Genomic DNA, 17,533 nt, shown 5'->3' with positions numbered 1-17,533 from the left:
ATCTAAACTTACGTTTAACTTAATATATAAGACGCAAAACCATTTGTATCCATAATACCCCCTTCAGATCTTTTTCTAAGATATATGTGATGTTTAGAATCCATTATTCGTTTTTTCGTGGTTATTTTCTTTTTTCTTTTTTTGTCGTGTTATTAATTTTTTATTATTATGTAATTGCTTCGTTTTATTTGCGGGTAAAAAACTAATTCATCCATTCTACTTGTTTTACCAGAGGCGCAGTGAAATTTTCACGGAAAATCCCTTTTTTTATTAAATTTAAGCTGCAAAAGGGCATTCCTTTTTTAAATTACTTTTGTAATAACTTTTACTAAAGAGATGTAATGGGCATCTTTAGTGAAGCAAGTCTTCATCACTATCATCATTGTGGTACCATCAGATTGAAAAATGTTGAAAATAGGATTAAAATGATGGATACAGTTTAAACAAATAAAATATTTGCCCTTATAAGCCTAATAAGCCTTTAGTTACTTCATAAGTCTGTCCACTTAATGTCAACTTCTACTAACTTCTGTAGTTAATACAAAGTTACTACGACTTACAACCTGGACGGCACCCTATATCTAAGTGAAAGAAGATTACCTGTAAATGCATCGCTAGAGGTTCAAAGGGGAAAAAGTTCTCCAAAAGATGGTCAGAAACTTCATCTGCTTCTTCTTCGTTTAATATGACTAGCTTCAAACTTGGGTCATTATTTTCAAAGGATAAGCTTGCCTTCGAATCTAAATGCAGAAGTTGAACCCTATGGTAATAAGAACAGAATAAAAAACATAATAAGAAAGGATTGTATATTTCCTACAAATATAAGAGATGTAAGAAAGGGTTGGGGCTTTATTTTTTCTGAGAACAGAAGGTTTTTCACCATCAGGGTTGATATGTTTAAAAAATTATGTTTTACCATGTACAAATCAGTTTTTTCCAGCCGCCACAAGGCTCTTTATTTTTTAACTTTGTTATTCACTTATTATCTTCAATTCTTTCGGAATGAGTGTTCTATCATATGAGAAATGTGACTAAATTTTCAACTATTTCTTGTATCACTGTACTTGAAAGAACTAATTCGTTTATATTTGCTTTCAAAAACACAATTGCCAGTCTAGTGGCAGTTAAAGCGCTTGAAATAATCAAGTTTCTAGATTTGCTACCTTCTAAGATGCTTTCAGGAAAGCACTAGTTCATCTTCAGCACAGAAGTCGAGAGATTGAATTAAGAGAGGGTACATATATATATATATATATATATATATATATATATATATATATATATATATATATATATATATATATATATATATATATATATATATATATATATATATATATGCACATTTCTGTAAATCTGTAGTTTTAACATTGCTTTTTATAGTTGATTAGTTGTTCATTTAACCTGGCTTTACAAAACCGTGCCAAGAGAGTTGTTAGTTTTTTGTAGGCTAATCTGATTGTTTTTCTTTTGTCTCGAAAGATCTACATTAGATTATCCGGAAGCAAAACCGCCGATTGATGTAGAAGGAAGTAAAAAGAGTTAATTTAGTCTGGGAATAAGAAAAGTTAGAGCTATTGATTGTGTTTCTCGTTTGGTCTATTTCCTTCTCTGCGTCTTTCCAATGAGAATAATCAAAACAGTTCTGGTGAAGTGGAAATTCTCTCTAGCAATGTTTTCCAGTAATCTATTTGGTTTTCAAGGAATGAAATTCTCTCTAGCAGCGTTTTCGACTAATCCCTTATGAGTGCTATATATTAATTGATTGTAATGAGGCTGAAGCTAAAGAAGTGGCAAGAGTTTTCGCACGGAAGAAATTTTTAGAACGAATTTGAAATTTATGATATGAAATGTATGACCTACAAATAATTCAGATTCATTTATTCAAAAATTCATATTCATCAAAATCTTCAACTTGCCCAAATGGAGAGACAAGCTCGACTACTGGGCAAGACATATAAACAAAATTTAACAATCCTCATTGATACAGAACAAACAAAACATGAACCACTATTTCATCAATAAAAAAAAAAAACATTATCTTGAATGAGAATAATTCAGGTGGAGTAAGTCGAGTGAGGCCAAAATAGAATATAAAATAAAAAGTTTTTACCAACCGTTCTTGCAAGCAGATTCCATTATACAACTTTTTAATCGTCTCTTGAAAGATCCTTTTGGTAACTCAACAAATTTATTTAATGAATATTTGTTGGCTATTGATGGGATCATATACCGGAGGTTGAAACGGGATCTTTAATTTTTCACCAGAGGTAGTTTATACGTGTTAACACATCTAGGTATCAGTGAATTTTGATGTTTGGACAGTAAATTCTGGTCAAAAGGAAATTATGTACATGTTGAATCTTAAAAAACCAACTAGATAATAGCAGATGAGATTTCTGTGTAAGAGTCATTATGTCTAGAAACAGGTAAGCAGTACGTGTTTCAGAGTGGATATCTGTACTCCTCGGGCGTTATAAAAACTTACCTAGAATTCGAATAGCTTTGTTTTTAGGGTTTGTAGTGGTTTAATATGTGATTTAAAAGTCAGCAAAAATATGGCTGAGTAATATTGGAGGTGTGCATCAATTAGGCAAAAAATTGATATTTAATGAACAACAGCTCAAACCTGAGCCAAATTACAATCACCTGGATTAAATGACGGCTATATATAACAGCAACCTCGCTTTTGTCCCTTGTATTAAATAAAAAAACAAGTTTTTTTTAAATGAAAGTAAGGAGCAACATTAAAACTTAAAACGAACAGAAATTACCCCGTAAATGAAAGGGGCTGTTCCCTCCTCAACACCCCGCTCTCTACGCTAAAGTTTGACTCTTACTCTCAACTCTACTATTTAAAACAGTAAAAAACTTTAGCATAAAGAGCGGGGTGTTGAGGAGAGACCAGCCCCGTTCATATACGGAGTAATTTTTGTTCGTTTTCAGTTTTAATGTCACTCCTTACGTTCAGTTAAAAAAAATTTTTTCCCACATAACCCCCTCCCCCTAAACGAAAAATCCCCCTGAAAATGTCTGTACACTTCCCAACAACCATTATTATATGTAAACACTGGTCAAGGTAACTTGCAGCCCCTCAAACAGGGACTTTGGGGGAGTAAGTCGTCCTTAAAGACAGAGTTAAAGACAGGTTTTTCGACTGTGCTGAATAAAATGGTCATCTCAGAATTTTGATCCAGTGACTTTGGGGAAAAAAATGAGCGTGGAAGGGGGCCTGGGTGCCCACCAAATTTTTGGTCGCTTAAAAAGGGTACTAGAGCTTTTAATTTCTGTCAGACTGATCCCTCTCACGACATTCTAGTACCACTGGGCTGATAGGATAACCCCTGGGAAAAAACAAAAACAAATAAACACGCATCCGTGATCTGTCTTGAGGCAAAAAATGCTAAACTCCACATTTTTATAGATAGGAACTTGAAACTTCTACTGCAGGGTTCTCCGATACACTGAATCTGATGGTGTGATTTTCATTAAGGTTCTATCACTTCTAAGGGGTGTATGCCCCTATTTTCTTAAATAAGGCAAATTTTCTCAGGCTCGTAACTTTTGATGGGTAAAACTAAACTTGATGAAACTTATATATTTAAAATCAGCATTAAAATGTAATTCTTTTGTTGTAACTATTGGTATCAAATTTCCATTTTTTAGAGTTCCGGTTACTATTGAGCCGGGTCGCTCCTCACTACAGTTAGTTACCATGAAATACTTGATAACTTTTTGAGCTGAACAAACTATCAAGCATAAGTTTTATAATTGGTCAGTTAGTAGCATCGATTCACGTAAACACCAGGGTGTGGGTAATTTATTTATGAGAATAAAAGGCTTAATTTTCTTTAGTGTTAGTTTTTGGGGAGATCTATTTCCCAAAGCCCTATTTTCTTTTTGGTTAAGATGGGGAAACTTCAAAACTTAGTGGATTGTCTTGGGTATTAGTCTTTTTAAGTATTAACCGTGGATTTAAATATATACAGAGTTATTGAATGATCTCAAACGAATCGTTATTGTTTCTCCTGCCACTAAATTTACTGAAGTATCAGTAACTAGTTTACATACCACTATCAGCAGAGAATTATTGTTTGTTCCCAAAAGATTATTTCACTATTTTTATGATTTATTTATTCTTCTGGTTTTAAGATTAATTCTAGAATAGGGCAGTTTGATTTTCACTTAATAACTTTTCAGTATGGCCTTCGACTGAATTTAGGTCATTGGGTCCTAATCCTTTGTCCGAAATTCATGAATCGCTGATACATGTTTATTCTTATTTAGCAAACATGCGAAAATAAAGAATTAAAGCAAATACAATCTTATACAACCCAACCCCCAAGACGCAATGGCTGGGAATTCAGGGGAACAAACAAAAAAGAACAAAAATAAAAAACATGAGAAAAACATACAAATTAAAAAGGAAAATGAAAAGCAGCCGCACTGTAATAACTACCCGCCAAAAATAAACCAAAGCAAAGTGCCTAACAAACACTATAACCTACAATTACAACTTGGCCCAGAGAGATCAACCGCGAGGTGGTGTTAAAAAAAATAAAAAAAAAATATTCACCGCTCCAAAATGGTTTAAAATTCTTCAGAGGGTACCAATCGAATGACACTTTTTGGTCGACTCAGGCCGAGTGTTCTGGGCAGAAGTGGAAGCAGTTGGAGGAGTGAAGTCTGATCTGACTGATGAACTTAATGCAATTCGAATGCTACAAGAATTACAAAGATGGTATCTAAAATGGTCGTCTACATTCTATGTAGATCACCATTCATTCAATGTAAATGATAAGCAAAAACCTACATTCAATGTAGATGATAGTATGTCGAGGAACATCAACGTATAATTGAAGAAAAACAAAAGACGTCTATAGTAATTTCAAATCAAGCAACGGCTTAATAGCAGGACTATTTTTTACAAGAATAAGGGGCTTTGCTTTGTTATTAAACAGTGTGTGTTAACGAACTACAAGTAAAGAGCGACACGGCTCAACAGTAACCGAAACTCTAAAAACTAGAATTTTAATATCAATAGATATATAAGAGAAACTCGGTTTAATGAGGCGATTCTTATTATATAAGTTTCATTAAGTTTAATATACCCATCAAAGGCTACGAGCCTGAGAAACTTTGCCTGAGTTTTGAAGAAGGGCGAAAACACCCCTTAAATGTTGAAGAATCTGAATGAAATCATCAAATCAGATGTTAGAGAGTCCTACTGCAGAGGTTTCAAGCTCTTCTCTGAAAAAAAGTGGAAGTTTTTTTTTGCCAAGAGAAAGATCACGGATGCGTTTTTATTTGTCTGTTTGCTTATTTTTAATGTGTGTTTCCCAGGGGTGATCGTGTTGACCCATTGTTCCTAGAGGAAAGGGTTTATTAAAACGGAAATTAAAAGTTCTAGTGCCTTTTTAAGTGACCAAAAAGATTGGACGCCAGCTCAGCCCCCTCCTAAAACAATTTTCCCCAAAATTTTCGTATCAAATTTACAAGATAGCCATTTTGTTCAGCATGTTTGAAGCCCCTATAACTATGCCTTCGGAGGTAACATGAACCTCCACAGCCCCTGGGGAAAGGTCTTTAACTTATAGAATTCGCCCATTGTTTACGTTTTGTATTTGTTATTGGGAAGTATTAATACATTTTGCGAGTGGGGCGGGAGGAATTTTCTGCTAGGGAGACTTAGGATGGCGATAATTTTCTATGGGGAGAGTAGTTTCCAGAAGGGGAACTTTTCAGGTTTTTTTATATGTCTTCTATACGACTTTCTGTACGATATTCAGGGGCTCTATACGGTTTTTTTTTATATGTCTTGATTTCTCTTTGCCGAGCTGATTTTATGCATGGAGATGCTAAGGATAATTGTCCAGAGTAAATTTTCAATGGGATTTAATCGTCTAGAAGATGTTTTCGTAGGGAGGGGGAATTTTTGTGTGGAGGTGAAGCCAGATTTCCTGGTACTATTTAAAAACCAACAGAAAAAAAATAAAACAGCTTTTTTCAACTGAAACTAAGAAGCAACTTCAAAAATTGAAACAAACAGAAATTACTATGTATATAAGGAGGTTTACCCCCTCCTCAACACTTCACTCCTTATGCTAAAATTTTAATTGTGTCCCAATTCTTAAAGAACGACTGCTAAAACATAGGAGTTGTTTAATTACAACAAAAAGAAAGCTTTTTTAGAAGTACTTTAAACTTCAGCGTGAAGAGTGGGGTTTTGAAGAGCGGATAGCCCTCCACATACACGTAACGATTTCTGTTTGCCTTAAGTGTTAGTGTTGCTCCTTACTTTCAGTTAAAAAACCTTGTTTTTCAAAATTTTATTTGTCTTACAGAGCGAGGTCAAAAGGGACGAAAAAGTTGACATTTAATAGGAGGCTAATAAGAGACGTAGTAGTAATGAGATTATCTAATGAACTAAGATATGATCTCTACAGAGATTACCTTAACTTTTCAGGATTGACTATAACAAGAGAAGGTTTTTTCGTGTTTGGTAAAGGAAAAATATAAGAATAGATTTCTTATTGAATCCAAGCTGCTTCGAATTCTATTCTTTGGAAAGTCCAACATTTAGGAAATTTTTTTCAAATATTAGCCCCCTGGCAGTTAAAATTCAAAAATAATTATAGTGGTTCAGCAACAATTCAGCTTTTTGAGTTGAAATTACAAAAATGCCTGAAGAATTTTAAGATAAATTTTAGTTCACTATGATCAACTGCAACAAGTAATCTGAGCTGGTTATTAGCAACCATACAATCGTCATTGGTAGGCATAAAAATGACACGACTGATGCAACTCTTGACATTATATGAATTTTATATTTGACACATTTTAATCTCTTGACGTTGAAGCAGCACTTGCCGCTTTAAATTTTGATGTTCCTGTTTATTTGTTTTTTGTTCCTAATCCATATTTTGCTTGTCTTTGTTTCTTTTACACTGACATGCTTATGTTAGCTTCAGCTATTGTAGTGAATATCCTATCCTATGTATTCTATTCTATGGTGTTCTTGAAAACTATATCCACCTGACGTACTAAATGGCGGTGCAATTGTTAAAAACAGAATTTACTCTAGTTCCGCTTCATGTTATTTGTTTATGATCCATGTTAAAAGGCGAGTTCACACTTCAGCTGAAATTACAAATTTTTTCGGCTAGTCTGTATTTCCCTCTGCTTAAAATCAAACAGTTCGTGGTAACGAACTGTAGTAAGGAGCGACCCGGCTTTTAAATATATAACTTTCATCAAGATTAGTCCTATCTATCAAGAGTTACGAGCCTGAGAAAATTTGCTTCATTTTAGAAAATAGGGGAAAAAACCCCCTAAAAGTCATACAATCTTAACGAAAATCACACTATCAGATTCAGCGTGTCAGAAAATCTTATTGTAGAAGTTTCAAGCTCCTATCTACAAAAATGTGGAATTCGCATTTTTTGCCAGAAGACAAATCACGGATGCGTGTTTATTTGTTTTTTTGTTGTTTTTTTTTCCAGGGGTGATCGTATCGACCCAGTGGTCCTAGAATGTCAGGAGAGGGCTCATTCTAACGGAAATTAAAAGTGCTAGTGCCCTTTTTAAGTGACAAAAAAATGGAGGGCACCAAGGCCCCCTCCCATGCCAATTTTTTCCCCAAAGTCACCAGATCAAAATTCTGAGATAGCCATTTTATTCACCATAGTCCAAAAACTTAATAACGATGTGTTTGGGGACGACTTACGCCCCCGCAGTCCCCATGGGAGGGTTGCAAGTTACAAACTTTGACCTGTGTTTATATATAGTAATGGTTACTGGGAAGTGTACGGACGTTTTCAGGGAGATTTTTCTGGTTTAGGGGGAGAGTTAACGTGGGGGGGGCTACATGGGAGGATTTTTCCATGGAAAAACTTCTCATGGGGGAAGAGACTTTCAATGAAGAAGGCGCAGGATTTTCTAACATTATTTAAAACAAGAGCTAAGAGCTCATATGGCACTATGGTCAGGATTTAAAATAAGAGCAGTGAGTCACGATGTCCTTCTAAATATCAAAATTCATTAAGATCCGATCACCCACTCGTAAGTTATAAATACCTAATTTTTTCTAATTTTTCCTCTCCCTTTAGCCCCCCCCCCCCGATGGTCAAATCTGGGAAAACGACTTTATCAAGTCAAATTGTGCAGCTCCCTGACACGCCTACCAATTTTCATCGTCCTAGCACGTCCAGAAGCACCAAACTCACCAAATCACTGAACCCCTCCCCCCAACTCCCCCAAAGAGAGCGAATCCAGTACGATTCTGTCAATCACGTATCAAGGACATTTGTTTATTATATCCACCAAGCTTCATCCCGATTCCTCCACTCCAAGTGTTTTTCCAAGATTTCCCCCTCCAACTCCCCCCAATGTCAAAAGATCTGGTCGGGATTTGAAATAAGAGCTCTGACACATGAATTCCTTCTAAAATTCCTTCCAAATTTCATTAAGATCTGATCATCTATTCGTAAGATAAAAATACCCCAATTTTCACGTTTTCCAAGAATTCCGGTTTCCCCTTCCAACTCCCCCCAATGTCACAGGATCTGGTCGGAATTTAAAATTAGAACTTTAAAGCACAAGATCCTTCTAAACATCAAATTTCATTAAGTTCTGGTCACCCTTTCGTAAGTTACAAATACCTCAATTTTCAAAGTTACCCCCCCCCCCCCCCAATTCCACCAAAGAGAGCAGATCCGGTCCGGTTATGTCAGTCACGTATCTTAGACAGGTTTCTATTCTTACCATCCAGTTTCGTCCTGATCTCACCGCTTTAAGTATTTTCTAAGATTTCCGCCCCCCCCCCAACTGCCCCCCCTCAATTACGCTTGATCCGGTTGAGATTTAAAATAAAAGATCTGAGTTACGAGGTCCTTCTAAATATGAAGTTTCATGAAGATCCGATCACTCTTTCGTAAGTTAAAAATACGTCATTTTTTCTTATTTTTCAGAATTAACCCCAACCCCCTAATAGAGCATATCCGTTCCAATTATGTAAATCACGTATGTAGCACTTCTGCTTATTTTTCCCACCAAGTTTCATCCAGATCCCTCCAATCTAAGCGTTTTCCATGATTTTAGGTTCCCCCACCCCAAACCTCCCCCAATGTCACCAGATCCGGTCAGGATTTAAAATAAGAGCTTTGAGACATGACATTCTTCTAAATATCAAATTTCATTGAGATCCGATCACCCGTTCGTAAGTTAAAAATACGTCATTTTTTTCAAATTTTTCAGAATTAGCCCCTCCCCAACTACCCCAAAGAGGGCGGATCTGTTCCGGTTATGTCAATCATGTATCTAGGACTCGTGATTATTTTTCCCACCAAGTTTCATCCCGATCCCTCCACTCTAAGTGTTTTCCAAGTTTTAGGTTTCTCCCTCCCAACTCCCCCCTAATGTCACCAGATCCGGTCGGGTTTAAAATAAGAGCTCTGAGCCATGATATCCTTCTAAATATCAAATAACTTTTCAGGATTGACTATAACAAGAGAAGGTTTTTTCGTGTTTGGTAAAGGAAAAATATAAGAATAGATTTCTTATTGAATCCAAGCTGCTTCGAATTCTATTCTTTGGAAAGTCCAACATTTAGGAAATTTTTTTTCAAATATTAGCCCCCTGGCAGTTAAAATTCAAAAATAATTATAGTGGTTCAGCAACAATTCAGCTTTTTGAGTTGAAATTACAAAAATGCCTGAAGAATTTTAAGATAAATTTTAGTTCACTATGATCAACTGCAACAAGTAATCTGAGCTGGTTATGAGCAACCATACAATCGTCATTGGTAGGCATAAAAATGACACGACTGATGCAACTCTTGACATTATATGAATTTTATATTTGACACATTTTAATCTCTTGACGTTGAAGCAGCACTTGCCGCTTTAAATTTTGATGTTCCTGTTTATTTGTTTTTTGTTCCTAATCCATATTTTGCTTGTCTTTGTTTCTTTTACACTGACATGCTTATGTTAGCTTCAGCTATTGTAGTGAATATCCTATCCTATGTATTCTATTCTATGGTGTTCTTGAAAACTATATCCACCTGACGTACTAAATGGCGGTGCAATTGTTAAAAACAGAATTTACTCTAGTTCCGCTTCATGTTATTTGTTTATGATCCATGTTAAAAGGCGAGTTCACACTTCAGCTGAAATTACAAATTTTTTCGGCTAGTCTGTATTTCCCTCTGCTTACAATCAAACAGTTCGTGGTAACGAACTGTAGTAAGGAGCGACCCGGCTCAATAGTAACCGAAACTCTAAAAAATGGAATTTTTATGCCAATAGTTACATAAAGAAATCGCATTTTATTGCTGGTTTTAAATATATAACTTTCATCAAGATTAGTCCTATCTATCAAGAGTTACGAGCCTGAGAAAATTTGCTTTATTTTAGAAAATAGGGGAAAAAAACCCCTAAAAGTCATACAATCTTAACGAAAATCACACTATCAGATTCAGCGTATCAGAAAACCTTATTGTAGAAGTTTCAAGCTCCTATCTACAAAAATGTGGAATTCGCATTTTTTGCCAGAAGACAAATCACGGATGCGTGTTTATTTGTTTTTTTGTTTGTTTTTTTTCCAGGGGTGATCGTATCGACCCAGTGATCCTAGAATGTCAGGAGAGGGCTCATTCTAACGGAAATTAAAAGTGCTAGTGCCCTTTTTAAGTGACAAAAAAATGGAGGGCACCAAGGCCCCCTCCCATGCCAATTTTTTCCCCAAAGTCACCAGATCAAAATTCTGAGATAGCCATTTTATTCACCATAGTCCAAAAACTTAATAACGATGTGTTTGGGGACGACTTACGCCCCCGCAGTCCCCATGGGAGGGTTGCAAGTTACAAACTTTGACCTGTGTTTATATATAGTAATGGTTACTGGGAAGTGTACGGACGTTTTCAGGGAGATTTTTCTGGTTTAGGGGGAGAGTTAACGTGGGGGGGCTACATGGGAGGATTTTTCCATGGAAAAACTTCTCATGGGGGAAGAGACTTTCAATGAAGAAGGCGCAGGATTTTCTAACATTATTTAAAACAAGAGCTAAGAGCTCATATGGCACTATGGTCAGGATTTAAAATAAGAGCTGTGAGTCACGATGTCCTTCTAAATATCAAAATTCATTAGGATCCGATCACCCACTCGTAAGTTATAAATACCTAATTTTTTCTAATTTTTCCTCTCCCTTTAGCCCCCCCCCCCGATGGTCAAATCTGGGAAAACGACTTTATCAAGTCAAATTGTGCAGCTCCCTGACACGCCTACCAATTTTCATCGTCCTAGCACGATCAGAAGCACCAAACTCACCAAATCACTGAACCCCTCCCCCCAACTCCCCCAAAGAGAGCGAATCCAGTACGATTCTGTCAATCACGTATCAAGGACATTTGTTTATTATATCCACCAAGCTTCATCCCGATTCCTCCACTCCAAGTGTTTTTCCAAGATTTCCCCCTCCAACTCCCCCCAATGTCAAAAGATCTGGTCGGGATTTGAAATAAGAGCTCTGACACATGAATTCCTTCTAAAATTCCTTCCAAATTTCATTAAGATCTGATCATCTATTCGTAAGATAAAAATACCACAATTTTCACGTTTTCCAAGAATTCCGGTTTCCCCTTCCAACTCCCCCCAATGTCACAGGATCTGGTCGGAATTTAAAATTAGAACTTTAAAGCACAAGATCCTTCTAAACATCAAATTTCATTAAGATCTGGTCACCCTTTCGTAAGTTACAAATACCTCAATTTTCAAAGTTACCCCCCCCCCCAATTCCACCAAAGAGAGCAGATCCGGTCCGGTTATGTCAGTCACGTATCTTAGACAGGTTTCTATTCTTACCATCCAGTTTCGTCCTGATCTCACCGCTTTAAGTATTTTCTAAGATTTCCGGCCCCCCCAACTGCCCCCCCTCAATTACGCTTGATCCGGTTGAGATTTAAAATAAAAGATCTGAGTTACGAGGTCCTTCTAAATATGAAGTTTCATGAAGATCCGATCACTCCTTCGTAAGTTAAAAATACGTCATTTTTACTTATTTTTCAGTATTAACCCCCCCCCCCCCTAATAGAGCATATCCGTTCCAATTATGTAAATCACGTATGTAGCACTTCTGCTTATTTTTCCCACCAAGTTTCATCCAGATCCCTCCAATCTAAGCGTTTTCCATGATTTTAGGTTCCCCCACCCTAAACCTCCCCCAATGTCACCAGATCCGGTCAGGATTTAAAATAAGAGCTTTGAGACATGACATTCTTCTAAATATCAAATTTCATTGAGATCCGATCACCCGTTCGTAAGTCAAAAATACGTCATTTTTTTCAAATTTTTCAGAATTAGCCCCTCCCCAACTACCCCAAAGAGGGCGGATCTGTTCCGGTTATGTCAATCATGTATCTAGGACTCGTGATTATTTTTCCCACCAAGTTTCATCCCGATCCCTCCACTCTAAGTGTTTTCCAAGTTTTAGGTTTCTCCCTCCCAACTCCCCCCAAATGTCACCAGATCCGGTCGGGTTTAAAATAAGAGCTCTGAGCCATGATATCCTTCTAAATATCAAATTTCATTGAGATCCGATCACCCGTTCGTAAGTTAAAAATACCTCATTTTTTCTATTTTTTCAGAAATAACTCCCCCCCCCCAAATACCCAAAGAGAGCGGATCCGTTCCGTTTATGTCAATCATGTATCTAGGACTTTTGTTTATTTTTCCCACCAAGTTTCATCCCGATCCCTCCACTCTAAGTGTTTTCCAAGTTTTAGGTTTCCCCCTCCCAACTCCCCCCCAATGTCACCAGATCCGGTCGGGATTTAAAATAAGAGCTCTAAGATACGATATCCTTCTGAACATCAAATTTCATTGAGATCCGATCACACGTTCGTAAGTTAAAAATACCTCATTTTTTCTAATTTTTCAGAATTACCCCCCCCCCAACTACCCCAAAGAGAGCGGATCCATTCCGATTATGTCAATCATGTATCTGGGACTTGTGCTTATTTTTCCCATCAAGTTTCATCCCGATTCCTCCACTCTAAGTGTTTTCCAAGATTTTAGGTTCCCCCCTCCAACTCCCCCCAACGTCATCAGATCCGGTCGGGATTTAAAATAAGAGCTTTGAGAAACAATATCATTCCAAACATCAAATTTCATTAAGATCCCATCACCCGCTCATAAGTTAAAAATACTTCATTTTTTCTATTTTTTCCGAATTAACCGGCCCCCACTCCCCCCCCCAGATGGTCAAATCGGGAAAACGACTATTTCTAATTTAATCTGGTCTGGTCCCTGATACGCTTGCCAAATTTCATCGTCCTAGCTTACCTGGAAGTGCCTAAAGCAGCAAAACCGGGACCGACAGACAGACAGACCGACAGACCGACAGAATTTGCGATTGCTATATGTCACTTGGTTAATACCAAATGCCATAAAAACAATGAAAAAATAAAGATGAAAAGTTTTTTTCTTCTGAACGTGAGTAGCAGCATTAAAACTTAAAACGAGCAGAAATTATTACACATATGAGGGGTTTACCTCCTCGTAATACCTCGCTCTTTACACTAAAGTATTTTTAGTAATTTCAACTATTTATTCTACGGCCTTTGTGATTCAAGGATCATTCTTATGGAATTAGGACAAAATTTAAGCTTTAGTGTAAAAAGCGAGGTATCGACGAGGGGTGAACCCCCTCATATACGCAATAAAAACATACCAAAATAGAAGTTCGTTACGTAAGTTAATTCGTAAATTACGTATATTTTTTACTAATGAAAAATGTTCGTAAAAAATTAAAAGTTCTAGTTGCCTTTTTAAGTAATCAAAAAATTGGAGGGCAACTAGGCTTCCTCCCTCTCTCCTTTTTCTAAAAATCTTCCGATTAAAACTATGAGAAAGACATTTAGCCAAAAAAAAAAATTAATATGCAAATTTGGTTTTAATTATTTATGTGCGGAGAGCCAAGATCAAAACATGCATTAATTAAAAAACGTCCAGAAATAAAATAAAAAAACACGTTTTTTTAAATGAAAGTAAGGAGCGACATTAAAACTTAAAAAGAACAGAAATTACTCCGTATACGAAAGGGGCATTTCCTCTTCAACGCCCCGCTCTTTACGCTACAGTTTTTTTTAATTTTTAAGAAGTCGAGTTAAGAGAAAGAGTCAAACTTTAGCGTAAAGAGCGAGGCGTTGAGGAGGAAAAGCCCCCTTTCATATACGGAGTAATTTCTGTTCGTTTTAAGTTTTAATGTCGCTCCTTACTTTCATTTAAAAAAAACTTGTTTTTTTTTATTTAATTTTGTGTAAAGAGCTATAATTCCATCATTTGAAGCTCTGCAAGATTTTCCAATCTTTATATTTTGAAGACTATTCAGATGTTTCTCAGTTCACAAACCTGATTTCATCAAGCGTGTGATAGTAAATTATATCCATCAATTATCTAACATTTATGTTTAGTTCCTCGGAATTGAATAATAAATTTGTTATTAGAAAGTATTTTGCAAAAAAAATTTCCAAGTTTTTGAATGAAATACAAAAGACTTCTATAAATGAACGAATATGATAAAGAACCCTGATTTGAAATTACTTAGACTCAGGATGAAAAAAATAAGGTGCAGATTATTTTGGGCTATTCAAAACAGCAACATGTCAATATTTTTCCTTGAGAATTGGTTCAGATTTTTGGTGCTTAAATAAAAAAAAAAATGAAAGTAAGAAAAAAATACAAAGCGAGTTCAGGAGTTGTTGTTAAATAATTAGGACAAAAAATTAGAGTTAGCATTGAGAGTGAGGTATTAAGGAGGGGAATTTCCCTTCTTGTACAGGATAATTTCTGTTCGTTCTAAGCTTTAATATTGCTCCTTACTTTTAGTCAAAAAATTGTTTTTTTTAAATTTCTGATCGTTTCTCAAACAACCCACCTTTTCTATTCATGGATCCTCTCCCTCCAAGAATATTCCTCTTTGAAAAGTTCCTCTCGAATAAGATCCATTATCCCCCGGACAATTCCATGCTAAAAATTCCCCCTCCCATACCAAAAATTCTTGCGGAAAATCCCTGAAAAATTAATTTTAACTAACTTCGTTTGAAAAAATGCATTTCCTTTTAATTTCTAATTATTTTTTAAATCATGTCAGAAATCTTCCCTCCGTGGAAAACTTTTCCTGGAAATTCTCCCCTTTCAATTTCTCAATAGAAAGTTTCTCTCGTATGAAATTCCAACATGGACAATTTTTCCATAAGGAAAATCCCCCCGGAAAAAGATCCCCCCTGACAATTTCAACTCCTTTGAAAATTTCCCTGGGCATTTTCGACGAATATCTCCACATGAAAAATCGAATTGGTAAAGAGAAAGTAAATCAAATAAAAAGAATTTTATATAAGAATTCAAGTATTTTACCTCTGGTCTTGTCATCCCCAGAGGTAAAATACTTGACTTTTCAACTATGCTGATTAAAATGGTTATTTCAAAATTCTGATCGGATTACTTTAGGAAAAAGGAGCATGGAAGGCAGGAGGGAATCTAGTTGCCCTCCAATCGTTTCGGTCATGAAATGGGGAACTAGAACTGTAATTTTCGTTCGAAATTTTCGAATTTTTATGTCAACTTCGTGTAGATATTTCTGAGACCCATGTTACAAGACTTCCACGACTTGAGTGGATCAGTTTTCTTGGAACTAAGGACTCCCTACTGACAATCTAGAGAGCCATAACAGATGCAAGTGCTGATGAACCTTGCCTTGCATTGTGTAGTGAAACTTCATCATGGGATCCCCACAAACTGGCTGGATTCTGTAGTGGTTGAATCACAAGGACTGTCAAGGCACTTATATTTGCTGATACATATTCTAGTGAGGCACAATCCATGTCTCTTGATATTTTACTCTCAACTTGGAGAAGATCATCAGAGGGAACATGCAATTTTTAGAAATGTGGATTGAGGTATTTGGTAATCGTGACGAGTGTGATCGGAACACTCTAGCCTAGCCTTTTCAAGGCTCTCATTAATATTTGAGAGCCTACCCTCACTAATCGTATTTTGAGAACAGGCTATTCAAAATTATGGATACTGCTGTATACGCTGCATATCAACATCTATGAGTCAGTACAATGAATAGATTATTCTTCTTCTTTGTAATTTGCGAAACAATCTTCTATGTGGGATATTTTCTGCTCTACGTTCACCGGTAAATACCAGAAAAAAACCAAAATAATATTGTTGTCGAAATCGATATTTAATTTTCGATTTTCGATATCGATACATGGTGCGACATATCGATATATCGTTATCGATATCTGATATCGCCCAATACTAGTACCAACTGATCCAATCCTCTTTTTTACTTCAAGCCGTGTCAGAGGTATATACTTTGCCAGATATTGGTCTTAATTGTAGAAATTTCTAAAACGAACGCAGTTGGCATTACCCATTGACATACCAACCGCCATTATTTCAGTTAGTCTCAAGTAAATATACATTAAAAGAAAACATGAAACCATACTGACTTCGTCAATAATAAAGAAAAGGTGTCATCTTAAGTGAATTAGTATGTTTCCGAGTTTACGACATACAAATAATAGAATTCGGTGTGAAGAATAATTCCGACATCTTACTTAAACATTCTTTTCAGGGGTAGCGCTATAACGTTTCCCATAGCAAAGGCCATGCGGCCTTTGCTCCAGTGTTTTTCTGGTTTTTTTTTTCCCTGGAGCCATTTCATATGGAAGGAGTGTTAGTATAAACTTTGAAGGGGGATCATTCAATTGAAACTCAGAAATTCTAGTGTCCTTTTTAAGAGTCAAAAGTAATCGGAGGGCGACTAGCCCCCCCCCCCCTCACCACTTTTTTCCCCATATATATCCAATAAATATTATGAGATAGCCATTTTGTTAAAAATTAGTTAAAAGATAAGATAACGAAAACTCTGGTGTCGACACAACCCACCAGGGCCCGGGGACAGGCGTTGTAAGTTATGGCCTGGGGGCATATATTGTTCTTATGCTCGTATAAACTTTAGAGAGGGCTCATTTGATCGAACATTGAAAGTTCTAGTTGGCCTTTTAAGAGTCAAAAGAAATTGGAGGGCAACTAACCCAAACCCTTATGTCCTTTTTTCCCAGACCCATCCGATAAAAATTTTGAAATCGCCATTATGTTGAAAATAGCTTGAACACTAGATAACAAAAACTCCAAGGATCATACAAACCCCCAGAATTCTGGGGCAAGTGTTTTAGATTATGTTCCGGGGACATATAATGTTTTTATGTAACGGTTGGTCGTATAAACTTCAGAGGTGGCTCATTTGATTGGAAACTGAAATTTGTAGTTGCATTTTTATGAGTCGCAAGGGGGTTCTATATCTCCCCCATGCACATACGCAACCTTGTTTCTCCAATTGTATCTGATCAAAATTTGAGATTGACAGTTTGTTTGAAATAGTCCAAATCAGATAACAAAAATTTCGTAGTCAACATAACCCCAAAACAGCCTGGAGGAAGGGTTGTAATTAATGGCCTTGG

The 17,533-nt window shown here is 36.3% G+C and overlaps 1 protein-coding gene across 3 annotated transcripts in view; it reads right to left on the bottom strand.

Annotated features, from left to right (window-relative positions):
• The window catches only part of LOC136032686 (uncharacterized), a 101,634-nt gene that overhangs the window by 26,531 nt on the left and 57,570 nt on the right, over positions 1 to 17,533 (bottom strand). For all 3 annotated transcript variants that reach the window (XM_065712985.1, XM_065712986.1, XM_065712987.1), the window contains one exon: positions 601 to 760. In XM_065712985.1, coding sequence (XP_065569057.1) covers positions 601 to 760 — 160 coding nt within the window. The remainder of the gene's footprint in view (positions 1 to 600; positions 761 to 17,533) is intronic.

Source organism: Artemia franciscana, chromosome 11 (genome assembly GCF_032884065.1).
Source record: "Artemia franciscana chromosome 11, ASM3288406v1, whole genome shotgun sequence".
Taxonomy (NCBI): Eukaryota; Metazoa; Arthropoda; class Branchiopoda; order Anostraca; family Artemiidae; genus Artemia; species Artemia franciscana.
The sequence above is the reverse complement of the archived record's forward strand: the minus strand, read 5'-3'. Positions and strand labels throughout refer to the sequence as shown.